General features: G+C 41.0%; 1 protein-coding gene across 7 annotated transcripts in view; it reads right to left on the reverse strand.

Moving 5' to 3' along the window:
* Window positions 1-20172, reverse strand: part of PTPN21 (protein tyrosine phosphatase non-receptor type 21) — an 89906-nt gene that overhangs the window by 26930 nt on the left and 42804 nt on the right. For all 7 annotated transcript variants that reach the window (XM_073998001.1, XM_073998002.1, XM_005561979.4 and 4 more), the window contains 7 exons: window positions 16601-16698; window positions 14061-14128; window positions 13162-13232; window positions 10011-10098; window positions 9511-9599; window positions 5874-5961; window positions 5091-5170 (listed from right to left, as the gene is read on the reverse strand). In XM_073998001.1, coding sequence (XP_073854102.1) covers window positions 5091-5170; window positions 5874-5961; window positions 9511-9599; window positions 10011-10073 — 320 coding nt within the window. In that variant the 5' untranslated portion in view covers window positions 10074-10098; window positions 13162-13232; window positions 14061-14128; window positions 16601-16698. The remainder of the gene's footprint in view (window positions 1-5090; window positions 5171-5873; window positions 5962-9510; window positions 9600-10010; window positions 10099-13161; window positions 13233-14060; window positions 14129-16600; window positions 16699-20172) is intronic.

Raw genomic sequence — 20172 nt, forward strand, 5'->3', positions numbered from 1 at the left:
TTGACAGCCTTTAAAACATGGTCGTAACAATTAAAGTTCTTTTCATTTTATTATCAAGCAAAATTTTAAAAGCTAATATTAAAAGCTTCATTTACTTTACATGGGAAACAAATGCTCACAATGAAATATATTAGTTCCCTACAGAATGAATCATAAGTAATTACATAGGAATAGCTCATGGAAATCGACTGCCACAATCTATTGGATATATAGAGATTGAAAACAAACTTTGGAAAACAGCCCTTTAAACATAATTATTCCATTTTGAAAAGAATCAGGTGTTCCTTATTTAGGTATAATATATGCAACTGATGACATTAATGTAGTTTTATTCATACTTGCCAATAAATAGCAATATTCCAAAAACTAGAGCTGAATTTCTAAGACTGAATCATTCACCATAATCAATCATTTGTTGCTTTTCCCACTTCCCTCTTTTACTTATTACAAGTTGTTAATTTGCAAAAAAACAAAACAAAAAAAAAATCACCAGCCAATATGGATGCCTCATGGAAAGGGATTATGTTTTATGGTTTATTCACATTGTAGATTCTCCACTATTTTCCAGAGAAGAAATGAACTGAGGTAATAATGGCTCAATATTATGAACACTCTTAACTTATTAAAGTCTTTAAAAGGAAAATGCTGTGGTCCAACAGACTGCATTATCTACTGCTTGAATCTTAGAACTTACTTCTGCATAGAAATCATGCCACATATGGCTGGATAACCAGGCCAGCCCCCGGGAACCCCAACGGCAAGGAGCACTGCTGAACATCACCACCAGGGGGAACACTTTCATATGCAAATACACCCAGGCAGCTAGTGGAATCCTGTTCCCATATTTACAAAGAAAGCAGGTTCCTCCTCCCTGTCAGTGCTTACGAAAATCCCATCACCAGAACAGCGGTGGGGACTCGGATGCAAACATGGTGCAGGGGAAGGCAGAGAAGAGACAGGGACTGGGCCATACGTGCAAACCACTGGGCAGCTCCCTGTCCGGGTGGGCATCTCTGCATGTTATCTTTACACTGTTGCTCCTGCCCAGAGTTTCTCTCACACTCTGCAAGACAGAAGGCACTTCCACAGCCTTTCTCCTTCCTTCTTGGTGCTAAGGGGCAAAATGCCCTTGTTAGACTTTCCCTCCACCCCATGCCTCATTTACAATCTGTAATAAAAGGAAAAGACAAAGGAGCAAAAGGGCTCTTCTCCCCTGTGACTCCCATCACTGCCACACTCCAGCTCCCATCGTTCACTAAGCCCTTACACACAGGGCACCTTGCCAGATAGGGGACACGAAGATGAGGAAGAGGAGACCCTGCCCTCATAGAGCTCCATCAAACAAGAGAGACAGATCGAATCCACATGAAAAGAGCAGGCAGGAACTACTCTAAGAGGCTGGCACAGCGGCTAAGAGCGCAGGCTGGAGTCTTGCTGCTCCACTTACTAGCTGTGTGGCAGGGCAAGACACTTCACTTCTCTAAGTCTCCATACCTTCATCGACAATGGGATAGTAATAATTGTGCCCAACAGGGTTACTATAAAGATTAAAGAAAATAAAAGCTCTCAGTATAATGCTTGACATAGCGCAAGCATTTACTAAATTATTGTTACGAATTATTCAGATCATTGTTACAAAAGACATAGAAAAAAACAGAACTTTCAGAGTGGTATTGAGGACTAAACAAACTGTATGCTTGGTGGTGTCTACAGGGGCTGTATTTTAAACTCAGTCTTGAAGAATGACTAAGAGTCTGCCAGAGAAGGGAAGGAAGGACATTTTAGCAAAGGCCTGGGCTGGGAGCATTCACATGATAAGGAAAGACTTCTTCCTGGAGTCAGACTCCAAGGCCACTGGGCTTGGGCAGCTAAGTCCAGAGAAGGACCTGAGGAGTCTGCCCTTAATCCTGTACCCAGGACGGGGCGGGTGAGAGGCACATACTCAGATTTGTTCCTGACATGTAACTTCAACAGCAGTGCTACATATTTTGCTTATCTATCCAGAAGACTGACTGCATACAGGTGAGACAGGGCATGGGGGGCCAAGTGGGAGGCAGCTCCAGGAGGCGCCTCCAGAAATGGTACAAGGACAAGAGGACAGCTTAAAGAAAGGTTGTGGGAATTGAACGAAACATTTCAGGTCTCAGCTTAGATGTCACTTGCCTGGGTAGCCTTTCCTATCTTGGCAGTTCTGGGTGAGGTACCGTTTTCCTAAGGGATCTTACAGCACCAGCACCAAGACATCTCGAATCACAGCTCTTAACACTTGTATCTACAGATTAGTTGAACAAATTAATTAAGGCCATTAGTGAGCCAGGCCCTTGCTTGGCACGGGGAATATAGCACTGAAGGCAGGGAAGAATGTCTGTCCTCATGCACTGCTGTAGAGCTTACCTGCTGGCAGGGGATATAGGCAAACAAGCAAACAAACAAATATAGAAATTCACATGGTGCTAAGTGCTATAAAGAACAAAACAAAGTTAGAGGGCAAAGAGACAGATCGTAGTGGAAGGGGAGTACCATAGGACAATCAGGGACAGCCTCTGAAGGGGGTCATATCTGACCAGACAGCAAATAGCAGGCTGCAATGAGGGAGCAAGGCAGGTGGAGACCTGGGAAAACAGCAAGGACAGTGTCCCCTAGGGTGAGGCACATCTGTAGCCTAGCCAGGATACCACTGTGGCTGGAACAGAGCAAGCAAGGAGGAGGATAAAAAACACAAGGTTGGAACCAGGCAAGCACCACACTGTGTATGGTTTCATACTTTTATTAGAAGTAAAATGGGGCCAGGCATGGTGGCTCACCTGTCTAGCACTTTGGGAGGCCGGGGCAGGAGGATCCCTCAAGCCCAGAAGTTTGAGACCAGTCTGGACAACATAAGGAGATCCCGCCTCTATAAAAAATATCGAAAAATTAACCAGGTGTGGTGGTACACAACCATCTACTCAGGAGGCTGAGGTGGGAGGATCACCTGAGCCCAGGAAGGTTGAGAGGCTGCTGTGAGCCATGATCATGTCACTGTGCTCAGCCTGAGTGACAGAGCTGTCTCAAACACAAACTAAAAAAATTACTTAAAAAAAGAAGTGGAGGCCGGGCGCGGTGGCTCACGCCTGTAATCCCAGCACTTTGGGAGGCCGAGGCAGGCGGATCACAAGGTCAGGAGATCGAGACCACGGTGAAACCCCGTCTCTACTAAAAATACAAAAAATTAGCCGGGCGCGGTGGCGGGTGCCTGTAGTCCCAGCTACTCAGGAGGCTGAGGCAGGAGAATGGCGTAAACCCAGGAGGCGGAGCTTGCAGTGAGCCGAGATTGCGCCACTGCACTCCAGCCTGGGCGACAGAGCGAGACTCTGTCTCAAAAAAAAAAAAAAAAAAGAAGTGGAATGTCAAAGGAGGGTTAAGAAGAGTGACAGGATCTGGGCTGGGTGCTGTGGCTCATGCCTGTAATCCCGGCACTTTGGGAGGCCAAGGTGGGTAGATCACGAGGTCAGGAGATTGAGACCATCCTGGCCAACATGGTGAAACCCCATCTCTACTAAAAATGCAAAAAATTAGCTGGGCGTGGTAGCGTGCACTTGTAGTCCCAGCTACTCAGGAGGCTGAGGCAGGAGAATCACTTGAACCCGGGAGGTGGTGGTTGCAGTCAGCCAAGATCATGCCATTGCACTCCAGCCTGGGCAACAGAGCAAGACTCTATCTCCAAAAACAAAAACAAAAACAAAAAACAGTGACAGGATCTGATTCAGGTTAAACTGAGATCATTCTGGTTGACATATGGAAAATAAGCTACAGGCAGCAAAGGCACAGAAACAGGAAAGTCAGAAGGATACCATAATATTCTGATGAGAAGCAGCGGCAGCTAGCACCAAGCTGCTAGCACGAGTGGTAAAAATGGTCAGGTTTCATACCACATCCAATTCATCAGCAAGTTCTGCCAGCTGTACCTTCAGAATACACAGGCAGTAGTATATATTCACCACAACTTTCAGAGTGGTATTGAGGACTAAGCAAACTAAACGCTTGCGGTAGGATGCAGGAGTCGAGAGCTCAGGGAGGGCCGGGCACGGTGGCTCACATCTGTAATCCCAGCACTTTGGGAGGCCGAGGCAGGCAGATCACCTGAGGTCGGAAGTTCAAGACCAGCCTGGCCAACATGGAGAAACCCTGTCTCTACTGAAAATACAAAATTAGTGGTGTGTGGTGGCACTTGCCTGTAATCCCAGCTACTCGGGAGGCTGAGGCAGGAGAATCGCTTGAACCGGGAGCTCAGTGGGAGGACAGGCCAGGAGAAGCCCCCTAGAGGAGCGGATTTGGAGAAAAGGCCTCAGGACCAAACCAGCGAACATGACTGAGAAGAAACAGTCTAGAAAGAGGAAACCTAGCAGCGGGTGGTGTCCTGGCAGCCAAAGAAGAGCAGGATTCAGGAAGGATGGAATGAGCTGTTGGAGGATCACTACTGCAGAGCGGTCAAGTGAAAGAACTCGTAAAATGATCACTGGACGAAAGTCACCTGACCACAACAAGCAGTGTCAGTAATGTGGAAGCTTAGGGGAAGCAGGATGGAAGGAAGGAAATAAACAAGCATACACAACTCTCTTGAGGAAACCTGCTATTAAGGAAAGCACAGATACGGTGCAGAGGCTGGAGGGGAATAGAGAAGAAGGACAGTATTTTACATGTGCAATATCACCGTATGCTTTATTGATCCGGCAGACAGTGAAAAACCCATGTAGGCTAAGAAAAATGCACACCAGGAAGGAGGGGCACAAATTCTTCAGGTGGCTGGAAAAGCTGAATAATCTTTAATGATTCAAAATGCTGATCAGAGGATTGATTTAAACAAATAAAGGATATTGTTCCCTTTTTACCTTTCAAGAATTAGAACAGTTCTCGTAACTAGTTGAAATAAATCTTAAAGGCATACAATGTAGTTATTAGAAGTTGGTCCAAAGCTAAAATGAGGAAAATAGCTACAGGATCAAAAAAAGATATCAATTGATAAAATGTCTTTCTTGATGATACAGTATTCTCAAGATTACAATTTCTAAATTCATTATTTTTGATAATTTCCACGAGCAGGACATACTTACAGGTTACACTGGTTTAGTCTGTAAAACTTGTGTCGCGCAACACAGAGTCTCCAAATGTATTTTGCAGTTTCCATGTCTTCCTAGCAAACAAAATAGGCATAAAGCAATATGAAAGCATACACACAACTTGATACGTTTAATGCACAGTTTGTCTAAATACATAATGGGTGACATCATATGACAAAGTCACTTTCAGGACACTATAAGCCTTTCATTTTCCAACACTGTGCCCATGGTATGAACACCACAAGTAGGATTTAACTTATGAAGACAAAACAATCTAACAATGTGATTCTCATATTAAACAGTTTCAAAATGACATTGGAATCTAAAAACTATAAAAATATCAACTTCTATTCTTGCCAAATATACTCAGACATTTTTAAACAAAAATATGACTCAGTAACTCAATATTGCCTTTGTCAAGAGAGCAAAAGCAAATAACTATTAAATAACATTTCTTCAGAGCTATTCATTTATCCATGAAATTTAAGATATCAGTGCTTACTTTCTCCCCCACTTAACCCCTGAGGTTTAATTTAAAGGTTATCATGATCAGACAGTAGTTATCCAAAGACTCATTCATTCAGCATTTACTGAGCAGCCATTTTTTGCCAACTGCCATTTTGCAAAATGCTATATGATAAAACTGCATGTTTTATACAATTACAAAATATTATAATTTTAATGCTGCCCTGCCTCCAAATACATACAAGCATGCAGAAGTAGAACTTGTTAACTTTTAGGAAAAACATTCCATGCAGACCCCTAATGTTTACTCACAGTTTGAAATTGGATGGTCTCCTCTTTATTTGCCAGTTCTAATGCAAAAAAGGACTTGTTGTGGGACATGTTGGCAATGTCATGCCACCTAAAGAACAGCAAATAGAGAATGGCAATGTGAGTGCCTGTGGGCAAAACAAGGAGATAGAATATACAAGTTTTCCCTAAGCCTGACGTATAAGTTAGTATTTGGTGACATTTTTGAGAAAAACAAAAAACAAAAAACACGAGACCAGCCTGGCCAACATGGTGAAACCCTGTCTCTATTAAAAATACAAAAACTAGGCCAGGCATGGTGGCTCACACCTGCAATCCCAGCATTTTGGGAAGCCGAGGCAGGCGGATCACCTGAGGTCAGGAGTTTCAGACTTCTGGCCAACATGGCGAAACCCTGTCTCTACTAAGAATATAAAAAAGTTAGCTGGGTGTGGTGGTGGGCACCTGCAATCCCGGCTACTTGGGAGGCTGAGGCAGGAGAATTGCTTGAACCCAGGAGGCGGAGGTTGCAGTGAGCTGAGACAGCACCATTGCACTCCAGCCTAGGCAACAGAAACGAAACTGTCTTAAAAAAAAAAAAAAATTACAAAAACTAGGCCAGGCGAGGTGGCAAGCACCTGTAATCCCAGCTACTCAGGAGGCTGAGGCAGAAGAATCATTCATCTGAACCCAGGAGGTGGAGGTTGCAGTGAGCTGAGACAGCACCATTGCACTCCAGCCTAGGCAACAAAAACAAAACTCCGTCTTAAAAAAAAAAAATTACAAAAACTAGGCCAGGTGAGGTGGCAGGCACCTGTAATCCCAGCTACTCAGGAGGCTGAGGCAGAATCATCTGCAACCCAGGAGGCAGAGGTTGCAGTGAGCCAAGATTGCACCATTGCATGCCAGCCTGGGCAACAGAGCGAGACTCCGTCTCAAAAAAACAAAAAAAAAAACCAGTGGTTTTAATCAGCTAGCATGAATGTTCTAATTGAAGTGACAGCAGCTAGTTGTAAAAAGTAAACTCATGTATACTAAATGAGGGAAAAGAGAATTTAAAAGATGTAAAATGTATCATTCTCACATGTCAGATGTGCTTGATGGAAGATCCCTGTCTTAGCTGATTGCCAATGCCTCATTTACTCATTCAACAAAATAAAAGACACCTATTATAACAATGCCAGAAACTGCAGTTGGTCCTAGGGACACTATTAGTGAAGTACAGTGCTTCCCTCAAAAGAGCACAGGTGGAGGGGAAAGGTGGGAGAAAGAACACAGAAGCCAACAAGAACCTTTAAGTGCTGCAGATATTAAAATAAGGCACAAAAGTTGGGGAGGTGTGCTGTGAAAAGCTTCAGGGTGAAGATAAATTTGAAATGCCAGGAACTCAAAGAGTGAACTATTCTGGAAGTGATCACTACGATTCAAAATCTCATATTTCTAATTTTATCATATTAGCTTTTATATGTTATTATTTGATTTTATTACATAATCATAGAATGTCATAAAAAGAAAAAATTATGGAAGAAAAAATTTTATCCTTCTCCATTAGATTTATTTTAAATGTATTAAAATAAAATCAACTTAGTAGTGATTCAGTGTTTGTTAAATCTAAAGATTATTAGCATCACATTAAGGCAACTGTGAAAATTCCCATCCAGTGATAAAGGAAGCCAGGCAGATGCTTCAAGTTTCCATGTGACACTTTGGGCACCATCAGAGCCCTGCCCTTCAGGTGAAGCCACGGATCTATTTTCCTCTCCTCTCCCTGACCCCCAACTCAGCATGTTGGGAAGGGTTAATATAAGTGGCTTGGGGACAAGAGAGCAACTGCCAAAGGGGAGCCACCCAGCCCAGGGCAATGCATTCTAGAAGTGGGGTTCTGCTCCCCAAGTGATGGGTACTCTCTGAGGTCATAATCACCATGGAGAATTCACGGCTCAAGAGGCAGTAAAGCAAAGGAAGTGAGAGAGGAGATGTCAGTTTAGAGAAAAAGCTCTTCAAAGGCAAAACTAGTTCTCAAGAAGAAATGGTAGGAGTGGTTTAGAAAGCTTGAGTAATGTGTGTGTTGCGATGCTGGCAGTGAGTAGGGGGTGGAAAGAATAAAAGCTGTTTAATACAGTAATTAAGAGCCCACGCATAAAGTGGAGGACCCAAGTTATAGTCCTAGTTATGCCAGTTAATAACTGAGGGACCACGGACAAATCACAACTTTTCTAAGCCTCAATTATCACATGTGCAAAGAGGTGGTGATACCTACTGCTGAGAGTGTTATGAAGATTACACTAAAAAAATTCACATAAAATGCTCAGCATAGTTTATCTGACTCATGATAAGCACTCAACAAATGGTGGACATGAAGGAACCAAAAAACAAAAGTGATAGAATACGTTTTCCTGCCTTATAAAAACAATATAAGCTTTTGGTTGGACACCATGGTTCACGCCTGTAATCCCATCACCTTTGGAGGCCAAAGAGGGAGAATCGCTTGAGACCAGGAGTTAGAGACCAGCCTGGGCAACACAGCGAGACCTCATCTCTATAAAATAAAATAAATAATAAATATAAATTTAAAAACAATATAAAGTTTTAATTTTCACTAGTCTGCACCCAATTTACCCAACTGGGTAAATAGAATCTCAGAGTAAAACTGCAAGTATTTCTATGAAATGAACTTTGGATTTTCCAGATTACAGATTTTAAGGAATTAAAGGCAGGGATTGTACAATATGGACCAACTTACTATCTTTAAGATACAAATTAGAACACAGAATACTATAAAGGAAATTAAAATCACCTGTAGTTTCATTGTTCGGAGTCAGTTACTATTAGTACATTGCTATATATCCTTTCCATCTTTCTTCACATTCCAAGATTTCCACAAATGAATAGTATCTTTTTTTATATCAGCAAAAAACCCAACATTATAAAAAACTATTGAAATTTGCTTAGATACTGGTATTTTAGGAATTTTGGTACAAAACTAGAGTCAAAACAAAGATCTATATTTTTCATAAGAAAAAGCCCTACAGGCCGGGCACAGTGGGCTCACCGCTGGAATCCCAGCACTCTGGGAGGCAGGCAGATAGCCTGAGCCCAAGAGTTTGAGACTAGCCTGGGCAACATGGCGAAACTGTCTCTACAAAAAATACAAAAATTAGCCAGGCATGGTGGCATTAGCCTGTAGTCCTAGCTACTCAGGAAGCTGGGATGGGAGGATCACTTCAGCCTGGGAGGTCAAGGCTGCAGTGTATAGTGACTATACCACTGTACTCTAGCCTGGGCAACAGAGTGAGACCTTGTCTCACAGTAAATAAATTAACCAATAAATTGCCCTGGAAAGCACAGCTCAAATTAAAAATTCATATCAAAACAAAGAATGGCCTCCATATGGCACAAAAAGGGTCACACATTTTTAAGCATTTTATAGTAGGCCATCATTATAGGCATTATATTCTGGAAATTTCGTTTTGAAGAAAGTGGCTTACTGAAAAGGACTGTTGCATTCCGATGGTATTTTTTTTTCTAGGAAGGGAATTATTTCCATTTTTTAATGAGACCTTGGTATAGACTTGTGAACAATTTAACTGCTGTAAGTACTAAAAAAATATATCACCAACAGGAGTCACAGAAAACATACAAAAAGAGGTAAGAAAAATACCTAAATACCACAGGATGCCTTCCATTCTTGTGTTTCACAAAGATACCTTCAAGACACGCTCCAATGGATATGTCACTTCCTTGGCTATCCTAAAAGGAGAAAGCAAAAGAAGAAACACCCAGGAAGCAGATGCAGAGGAACTGCTGCTACAGAGTTCCCCGGACTGGCTTCCCAGATGCAGGAAGTTCAGAAGACCTACAGAGTAACCACGCAGGAAGACAAAAGTCTGAATGAGATCTATGATCTTATAGATATGTATAAAAATGGAAAAAGTTTGGCCCTCCTTAGGAACTCTATTTCAAGACCATTTCAAAGTATGAACCGCAAAATGGGAATGCGTTTTACCACAAAATTTTGGTCACCAGGACCTCGGCTTTTAAGTTTCCAGAGTTTTGCATGTCCTCAGCCTTTGCACATAAGGACATCTTTGGATTTCCCCACGATTTTCTCAAATTTGTGAGCCTAACTTTAAAGAACCCCAGCCACCAAGCCACACTTACCTTAGCAGGGTAGCTCTCTTCTCCATAGCCATCCATTCTCTCTACCTCCTGCATGTACAGCATTTCAGCATCAGGAGCTGCGAGCCCTCTGCAACCCAAAAGAAGCAAGATTGTTCACAAAGCAAGCTTAAAATGGTTTAAAATAAAGCTTTTCTTAAAACCTATGTATCAATTTAGCATAGGACATTACAAACATTTCAAGTTTCTAAGCATCTATAATTGGTTATATCAATCTGTTGATATTTACTGAAAATCAGTATGTGTAAAGCACTGTACTGAATGCTGAGAGTATCACATGAGATCCTGCTCTCTATACTTGAGGCAGATGACTGGGAAGGTAGGGGATAAAAAAACTTCCTAAAAAAATCTTCAGGTGAAATCTTGAACTTTTCTTAAATCACCAAGTAATTGCTTATTATCCCAAATATCAGGGCTGGGCACGGTGACTCATGCCTGTAACCCCAGCACCTTGGGAAGCCAAGGAGAAAGGACCACCTGAGGCCAGCAGTTTGAGACCAGCCTGGGCAACATAGTGAGACCTTGTCACTACAAAAAAAAAAAAAAAAGTTTAAATTAGCCCGGCATGGTGGTGCACATCTATAGTCCCAGCTGCTTGGAAGGTTGAGGCGGGAAGACTGCTTGAACCCAGGAGTTCAAGGATGCAGTGAGCTATGATTGCTCTACTGCACGCCAGTATGGGCAACAAAAAAAAACACAAAAAAACAAAAACAAAAACAACAAAATATCAGGCATTACTGAGAATTATGTGCTAAATGTCGAATGCAGGGAATAAGGGTATAAGAAGGCTACATGAAAACCCCTTTTCGCTCAGGTGAGTGGAGTGCAGCACTACTAGGATGGGCAGGAAGGCAGTGTGGGTACAGGAGTGCCCAAGTGCATGCAGACTTGGATCTCCAGCCTCATCTTCCGATGCTCCCCTCTGTGCTCAAGGCACCCACACTGCAGCCATCCCAAACTCTGCATCTCTTCAGATAGAGTATGTTCCCTAGCCCCTCTGGGCTTTTGCACATGAGAATCCCTCTTCTTGGTATGCCTGTGACTCACTTGTGGATCTGGCCAATCCCTAATATCCTTCAAGACTCTGTCTATGTATCATTTCCTCTGGGTCACCTTCTGGGATTCCCCAATGCCCCAACTCTGTGCAGTCCCAATACATTCCACCCATACCCCTCTAACTGCACTCATTATCTTCTTATATGTATTATCATTACTATAGTGGGTTGTCCTGCCAGCCCTCATATTGCAGGGCTGGGAATGCACGCTTAGAAGACAAGAAATTATTCTATTTATCTTTGTGCCATAGCATCCAGCACTCTTGCTCTGCCTAATACAGAGTAAGAACACTAAGCTATCTTTTAAGGAAATGCACAAATGAATAAATGGAAGTGACAAAAGGCAGGGCAATGTGTGCCTGAGGGATCAATTAAGCTAGAAAAGAAATGGTTCATGTGGACAGCAGAAGGTAAAGCTGGGAAGGCAGGATTTAACCAATTTATGGGAGGCCTTTAATCCCAGAGTAATGAACTCAGGCTAGCAGGAAGCATGAAAATACCCACAAGCACGTGGAAGGAGAAGGAGAGGCGTAAGAGGAAAGTGATATGCTAGGGAGATTAATCTTTTGTGAGCCACTATGTGGATTTGAGTGGAGAGAGACTAGAGGCAAAAGGTTATTTTATTTGGAAGGTGATAAGCAATAGGTTCTAACAAAACTGACCTGCTTTCAATTCCCACCTTTACCACATGTAGAGGTAACTACATCTTTTTTTTTTTTTTTTTTTTTTTTGCTCTGTCACCAGGCTGGAGTGCAGTGGCACAATCTCAGCTCACTGCAATCTCTGCCTCCCGGGTTCAAGCAAATCCCCTGCCTCAGCCTTCTGAGTAGCTGAGACTACCGGTGTATGCCACAACATCTGGCTAATTTTTTGTATTTTAGTGGAGACAGGGTTTCATCATGTTTGCCAGGATGGTCTCGATCTCCTGACTTCGTGATCTGCCCCCCTCAGCCTCCCAAAGTGCTGGGATTATAGGCATGAGCCACCGCTCCCGGCCAGAGATAACTAAATCTTTTTGAGTTTGGTTTCCCCATCTGTAAGATGGAGATAATAATGTTTATCTTAATGAGTAGTTATAAGAATTTAATGATAGAGTACAGATAGTCCTCAACTTATGATGGTTCAACTGAATGACTTTTCAACTTTACAATGGTACAAAGGTGATACAAATTCAGTAGGAACTGTACTTCGAGGACCCGTACAACTATTCTGTTTTTCACTTTCAGTACTGTATTCAACAAATTATATGAGATATTCAACATTATAAAATATATTACAGGCTTTGTGTTAGATGATTTTGCCCAACCGTATGCTGATGTAAGTGTTCTGAGAACAGGTAGGGTAGGCTAGGCTAAGCTATGATGTTCAGCAGGATTGGTCTATTAAATACATCTTGACTTACAGTATTTTCAACTTACTATGGGTTTATCAGGACTTAACCCCATCCTAAGTCAAGGAACATCTGTATGTGGAACTGTGTGGTAGTTGGTTTAGAATGAAACCTAGCATTCTCTAGAAGAGTATTTTTTCTTACAGGCAACACAGAGATTCACCATGAAAGAATGTCAATATGTACAAGTATACAAAGGTATGCAGAAGCATAGTTCAGAGTACTAAGCACCATAGTTCTTAGCGTAGTTCCCCAGATGACAGACACAGCTTCCATAGGTATACAGAGGGAAGTAACCCTGGACTTGCTAAGCTGTATCATAAAAGAAAACAAATCATCCTAATTTTACATTAACCTATACAGGATGAGGTTATCAAATAAACCTTTACTATACACAATAAAAAATGGGCACCCTTCAATGACTGGCTGCTTTCAACTTCCTCAGTGTCCTCACTGGTAAAAAAGGACAATAAATGAGTAATATGGGTAAGTGCTTACTTAGAACAGCACATGGCACATAGTGAGTACTATGTAAATGTTGGCTACTTGTAATAGCAGTGGCAGTAATGTTCCAAATACAGTTGGGCAAATACATATTAATCATATAAATTAAATATTTAATTGAATATTTCAAATTCAAGCAAACATTGGTTCTATGCTATTTCCATGTCTTATTTCTTAGAGTTACCTGTATTTCTGATGTAGTAAGGCCACTTTTTGGGTTGCTTCTTCCAATACTTTTTCATCTTGTAACCATCCCTGAAGAAAACACACAGTGGTAAGTATGTGAAAATTCACCCAAATTTCTTAGAAAGACTCATGGCCATTGACTGTTAATGACTTGTCACTATCTGGCAAAATTATGACTATTGTTAATATATGGGAGCTTTGCTTACATAGGTAATCACCTTTCTAAGGAATTAAGTGGCTTCTTCACAGGAGCCAAAAAACAAAAACAAAAAAAAACTTGGCCCACCTTCTCAATTCATCCCTGGGAAAGTTTCAGCTAAGTTACTTCAAGTTGGTGACAGTAGTCAGCCAGTCCTGAGCCCAGCAAAATAAAAACATCTTGTGTGTTCTCTGGCTGGCTGTGCAGACACTCAGAAGAGCATGCCACACCTTCCTTAGTTGTTGCAATGCAGTTTCCATGTCCCTTCCATCAGTAATGACTTTATAAAAGTAGAAGGCAGTGTCTTCGTCATCTACTTTTTAAATTGCTGATGAGAAGTGACATTCATTCCTCAATATAATTTTGTAAGGTCTCAAACCTTCAGTTAAAAGCAAAACCTGCGCCTTCCTGAGAAGCTGAAAATGAATCCTTCTTTTTAAACTCACATTCAAATACAAAACAAATATCTCCAGGCACAGTGCAGTCACTATAGACCCTTCAGTTTCTGTGGGTTCACAAGGACCAAGATGACTACAACGGAGAAAGCAGTCACACTTGAGATGTTTATAAGAGGGAATTTTTTTTTATAATCCTATTCCTGACAGTAAGTCTATCATACAGATTTCATTTCAGGGATTATTAAGGGTATAGAAATGAACTGTTTGTTTTAAAAAGCCCAGTGTCAAAAGAAGTCTTACCACAGGAAACAAGGCAAATTTCTGAAGAAAGTCCTGGGATTCATACTGATCAAAGTCACCAAAATCAGCTATATAGAATGACAAAAACTCACGTTAATTATATTTAAATTTCATTGCAAAATATGTGCAACAAAATTCAACATGCAGTATATATAGATGGTATGCTAATATTTCAGAAGTCAAGTTTTTTATAACTATAAAAAGTATATTTTAAAAGTATCTTTTTAAAAATGTTAATTAGGTAGACATGAGTCTTGGCTTGGAAAAATGCCTATGAATTAAATAAAAAACAAGTTGCAAGCTATATGTAATATGATCTCATTTTTATAGTTAAAATGCAAACAAAACCTACCCTGTAATCATATATGCTTGCTTATGTACAGAAAAATGTCAAGGAGAAACCAAATTGTCAACAGTAGTGATGAAATGGACTTAGACCACTTGAATATATTACAGCAAGATATATTTGTTTTGAAATTTTTAATTTTTTTAAAAAATTGACAATTCAGCAAAATGTTTATGAAAAAGTAATTCTTAAAGCCAAAAAGGATACTTAAGAAAATCCAAAGTACCTTGAAAAGGAATGTGGCTCTATGTGCATCAGGCATTTGTTTAAAAATGATGCATGTCTCCATGCCTGCTAATAGCTGAAGGAGTTTTATTAATAATTATTCTGATTAAATTTCACTCCCAAGGTGAAATGCCAGTAATTGTTTGAAATAATGCCCTGTCAGAAACCTTCCCGGCCAGGCACAGTGGCTCACACCTATAATCCCAGCACTTCAGTAAGCCAAGGAGGGAGGATAGCTTGAGCCCAAGAGATAGCAAGACCCTATCTCTACAGAAAAGTTTAAAAATTAGCCAGGCATGGTAGCGCACACCTGTAGTCACAGTTACTTGGGAGGCTCAGGTGGGAGGTTCACTTGAGCCCAGTAGGTTCTGGCTGCAGTGCGCCACGATCACATCACTGCACTCAAGCCTGGGCAACAGAGTAAGACTGTCTCCAGAAAAAAGAAAATACACACGTACATGTAAATACATGTATATTAGACATGTAAAAATCAAAAAAATAATTCAAAAATGCTGGTGAAATGCAGAATCTTTATTTATATATGTACATTTTAAAGATAAGGTCTTGCTATGTTGCCCAGGCTGGTCTCGAACTCCTGGACTCAAGCAATCTTCCCACGTTGGCCTCCCAAAGTGCTGGGATTAGAGGCATGAGACACCACACCCAGCCATCTTTATCTATTATGAATGATGATATTACTGCATAATCCAGGACAACCATTTAAGAAACCAAACAAGTGCGAGTGCGGTGAGGGATAAAAGACTATACATGGGGTAGAGCGTACACTGTTCAGGTGATGGGTACACCCAAATTTCAGAAATCACCACTGAAGAATTAATTCATGTAACCATGGCCAGGCACAGTGGCTCACACCTGTAATCCCAGCACTTTGGAAGGCTGAGGCAGGTGGATCACCTGAGGTCAGGAGTTTGAGACCAGCCTGGCCAACATGTTGAAACTCCATCTCTACTAAAAATACAAAAATTAGTTGGGTGTGTGGGGTGGCAGGTATCTGCAATCCCACGTACTCAGGAAGCTGAGGCAGGAGAATTGCTTGAACCCAGGAGGCGGAGGTTGCAGTGAGCCGAGATCGTGCCACTGCACTCCAGCCTGGTCCATAGAGCGAGACTCCATCTCAAAAAAAAAAGTAACTAAATAAATAAGAACTTATTCATGTAACCAAATACCACCTGTTCCCCAAAAACCTACTGAAATAAGTAAATAAGAAGAAACCACACAAAAGAAGTGTACTTAAACTATAAGTGAATATAAGTCATCAAACTCACTGACTAGCATATCTTTCTTCTTAAAATATGACCTATTAGCAGATAAAGTCTTTGAACTAGATGAATACATAGCATAGTATTAATAAATGTATATGTATATAGTCATATGTCACTTAATGATGGGAATACGTTGAGAAAGGCATCATTAGGAGATGTGCAAACATCAGAGTATACTTACACAAACCTAGGTGGTGTAGCCTACTACACACCTAGGCTATACTGTATAGACTATTGCTCATAGAAGCCTATACCGCATGTTACTGTACTGAATACTGTAGGCAATTGTAACACAATGATATTTGTGTATCTAAACACAGAAAAGGTACACTAAAAATACAGTGTTATAATTTTATGGGACCACTGTCCTGTATGAGGTCTTTTGTTGACCGAAACGTCATTTGGCATGTGATTGAATATATGTGTGTGTATACTTCTATTTATTGTACTGTTTGCTCTGTTGACATATAACATGATTAACATCCAGAAGTCTCATATTTCATTGAGGTATTCCAAGTTCATTTTTTCCCAAAAGGAAGCCCCTTAGATAACAGAATACTTCGCTAATATATAAATACTACTAAAGATGTATATAGACAGTCAGTTAACTTAAAAATCCCTTGCTATTTTGTTGCAACACATTTTAATCTGATAGAACTATTTCATTATGAATTGATCTTATTTACCTTGAACAGCTAAGCCTGCTAGCTGAATTGCTTGTTCTAAGGTACAAGGAATACTTCCTTCCAAGATATCTTTCTTCAGTTGCAGATAATACTGATACCTATAAAAAAAATGTCAGTTTTATAAGGTCAATGTCAATATTATCTCATTGAGACATAATGCATTTAACCATAATTTGGTAGAGAAGCATAAACCAGCAAAACAAAACCTTAATCCTACTTTTTTTTTTTTTTAGATACGGTCTCCCTCTGTTGCCCAGGGTCAAGTGCAGTGGCATGATCACTGCTCACTGTAGCCTCGACCTCCCTAAGCTTAGGTGATCCTCGCACCTCAGCTTCCTGAGTAGCTGGGACTACAGGTGCACACCACCATGCCTGGCAAATTTTTCTATTTTTTGTAGAGATGGAGTTTCACCATGTTGTCCAGGCTAGTCTCAAACTCCTGGGCTCAAGTAATCCTAGTGCTTGGATTCAAAATGCTGGGACTACAGACATGAACTACCATGCAGAGCCCCTAGATGGTTTCAAACAAGGATGACAAAGTCCTCAACCATATGACACTTACACACTTACACTTACACTTTAATCAATCTAATGAGTTTCTTATCCTAGATTATAGTTATTTCAAAACTAAAACGATCCTATAAGACAATTAGTCATCTGCTCCATGCCCTGTAAAACAGTCTCTACAATTTCTTTTTAGTTGGAGAAATGGAAAGCCAGTGGCCAATCTTTACTTTAAAAGCTGACTAGTAACTTGGTAATATAAGATTTTGCTTACCTTGTTTGGTGGAAGTTCCCTAGCACTGGAAAGTAAAGCCAGAGAAAAATGATTTCTGATATTTCAGACCAGGCTGATATTACAGTATTTCTGATGAAATCCCTCAAAACAGCTGTTAAGATGCTTTCTTAATATCTGGTAATGTGGGTTTACTTCTGTTTACCACCCTGTTTGTACTTTCAATATATACGGCATCAGTTACCAGAACAAGGTTTAGAGTCAAGCAGACCTGAACTCTCCAAATTAGTAGCATGAACTTGGGCAAGTCATAATCTGTGAATTCAAATTCTATCACCAGTAAAATGAGGGTACCATCACCCCTTCACAGGACTGAACATATTCCAATAATAATATATGTAAACGACTAAGAGCATAGCCGGCAAACAGCAGCTGTATCAATCACGTACTTGAAGCCACTCACTTCTCCATTTTGATAAAACTCTAGGGTGAAGATTTACTATTTCCTTTTATTTATTTGCTCAACAGGTAATTACTGGGGTCTACTATATGTTAAGCATTATTCTAGATGCTGGGGATACAGTGCTAAATGGAGATCACAGACACTCTGCCAGAGCAGTCTATGGAGCCATCTGGAATCCAAAATGTCCTCCATATTCGGTGCCTGTGAAGTGCAACCCAGTTACAGTTCATGTTTGAATTCCTCTGAGAGCCCACCCCTTTAATCATTTCATATGAGTCTTTATTTCAGCCACAGACATGTAAACCTCTGTTCTTTATTACCGAAGAACCTGACCAAAACACCATCCATTCAAATAAGAAGAATTTGGATCCACCTTTTCCCCTTCCACCTGCTAACAGCCAAACCCATTGATTTCCCTCCATTAGCTAATGGGATGCTGGCAGTTGTGGGATCCATTAGACAGAAAAACTTGAGATTTTCTATAAAGCAGCTCTTTTCAAAAGCTTATCTGAGGAAGACTGTGTTTAGGGAAGTCTGTCTATTGAACATGCTATTCACAGATTCCATTCTAAATATTCTAGGCCTTTTCCTTAAATCAAAAACACTAGAAAGGGCCAGGTGAGGCGGCTCACACCTATAATCCCAGCACTTTGGGAGGCCAAGGTGGGCGGATCACTTGAGGTCAGGAGTTGGAAACCAGGCTGGCCAGCATGGTGAAACCCCATCTCTAGTAAAAATACAAAAATTAGCCAGGTGTGGTGGCACACGCCTGTAGTCCCAGCTACTTGGGAGGCTGAGGGAGGAGAATCACTTGAATCCAGGAAGCGGAGGTTGCAGTGAGCTGAGATGGCGCCACTGCACTCCAGCCTGGGCATCACAGAGAGACTCCGTCTCAAAACAAAAAACAAAAAACATGAAAAGCAATGTACTTGAACCCAATTAATGTAGCCTTCCACAGCCTTACATTGTACTGTTATGAGAATTGATTCTTCCATAGTTGCTTTAACTTACTCATTTCTGGTTCAATGTCTTACATAAAATTATACCTGAAAGTTTCTGTTTAAATGATATACCAGGAAAATGTGTCATGCTTGCAAAGAGGTATGCTTCTTTGTGTTACATAATGAATGATGGAACTCAGATTTCTTCTTTTGCTTTGGCTGCCATTAAGCTCACAGCTAAAATCCAGGCATAGTCACAATCATCATTATCCCTCTTAATTGCTTTCTCCACTATTTAATAATAGCTACCTTTAAGTGATGAAGAGCTGGAGCTCAGAGATTAAGCAACATGCTCAAATGCATAGAGCTAGACTGAGATGGAGTTTGAATCCCCAGGTCTGAATGACCCAAAGGTTTTGTTCTTAACCACGACAAATCTACAGTTATAGATGTTTCTAGTATTTTTATTCATTTAGTATTTTACATGACAGTCCACAAAACACAATGGTTGAGAGCAAGGACTCAGGAGCCAGCCTGCTTGAGTCCCAATTCCAGTACATACTAGCAGTGTGACCTTGGGCAAGGTGTTCAACCCTTCTGTGTCTTGGTTTCCTCATCTACAAAATAGAGATAATAGCAACTACGTCATAGGATTTGTTATGAGAATTAAATTAATAAAATACTTGGGACAGTGTTTAATATACAGTAAAAAACCTAAGTGGTTGTTACTATATGTTATTGTATTATCCCTCAAATCCTTTAATGGAAGCAACTAGGGATGGATGAATGGAAGGATGGATGGATGGATGGATACACCGACTGATAGTTTGTTTTTTTTTTTTTGAGACAGCCTCTTGCTCTATAGTCCAGGCTGGAGTGCAGTGGCATAATCATGGCTCACTACAGCCTCAACCTCCTGGACTCAAGTGATCCTCAAGCCTCAGCCTCCTGAGTAGCTGGGACCACAGGTGTACACCACCACACCTGGCTAAATTGTTTTTAATTTTTTTATAGAAACAGGGTCTCTCTATGTCGCCCGGGCTGGTCTCAAACTCCTGAGCTCAAGCGATCCTCCCACCTCGGCCATCCAAAGTGCCTGGATTACAGGCATGAGCCACTACACCCAGCCATAATATGTTTTTCTTAAAGAAGTATTTACTGTAGGAGCAGATGGCCAAGAAATTTCACTTCAATGGCATTATCACTTTTTGCTAAAATTTCTATATATTGGTGGGGCTGAAGATGGCTTATAAATATGTTATTTCAATATTTTTGCAGGCCGGGTGCGGTGGCTCATGCCTGTAATCCCAGCACTTTGGGAGGCCAAGGAGGGTGGATCATGAGGTCAGGAGATTGAGATCATCGTAGCCAACATGGTGAAACCCCATCTCTACTAAAAATACAAAAATTAGTTGGGCATGGTGGTGAGCAC

Source organism: Macaca fascicularis, chromosome 7, assembly GCF_037993035.2.
Source record: "Macaca fascicularis isolate 582-1 chromosome 7, T2T-MFA8v1.1".
Lineage (NCBI taxonomy): Eukaryota > Metazoa > Chordata > Mammalia > Primates > Cercopithecidae > Macaca > Macaca fascicularis.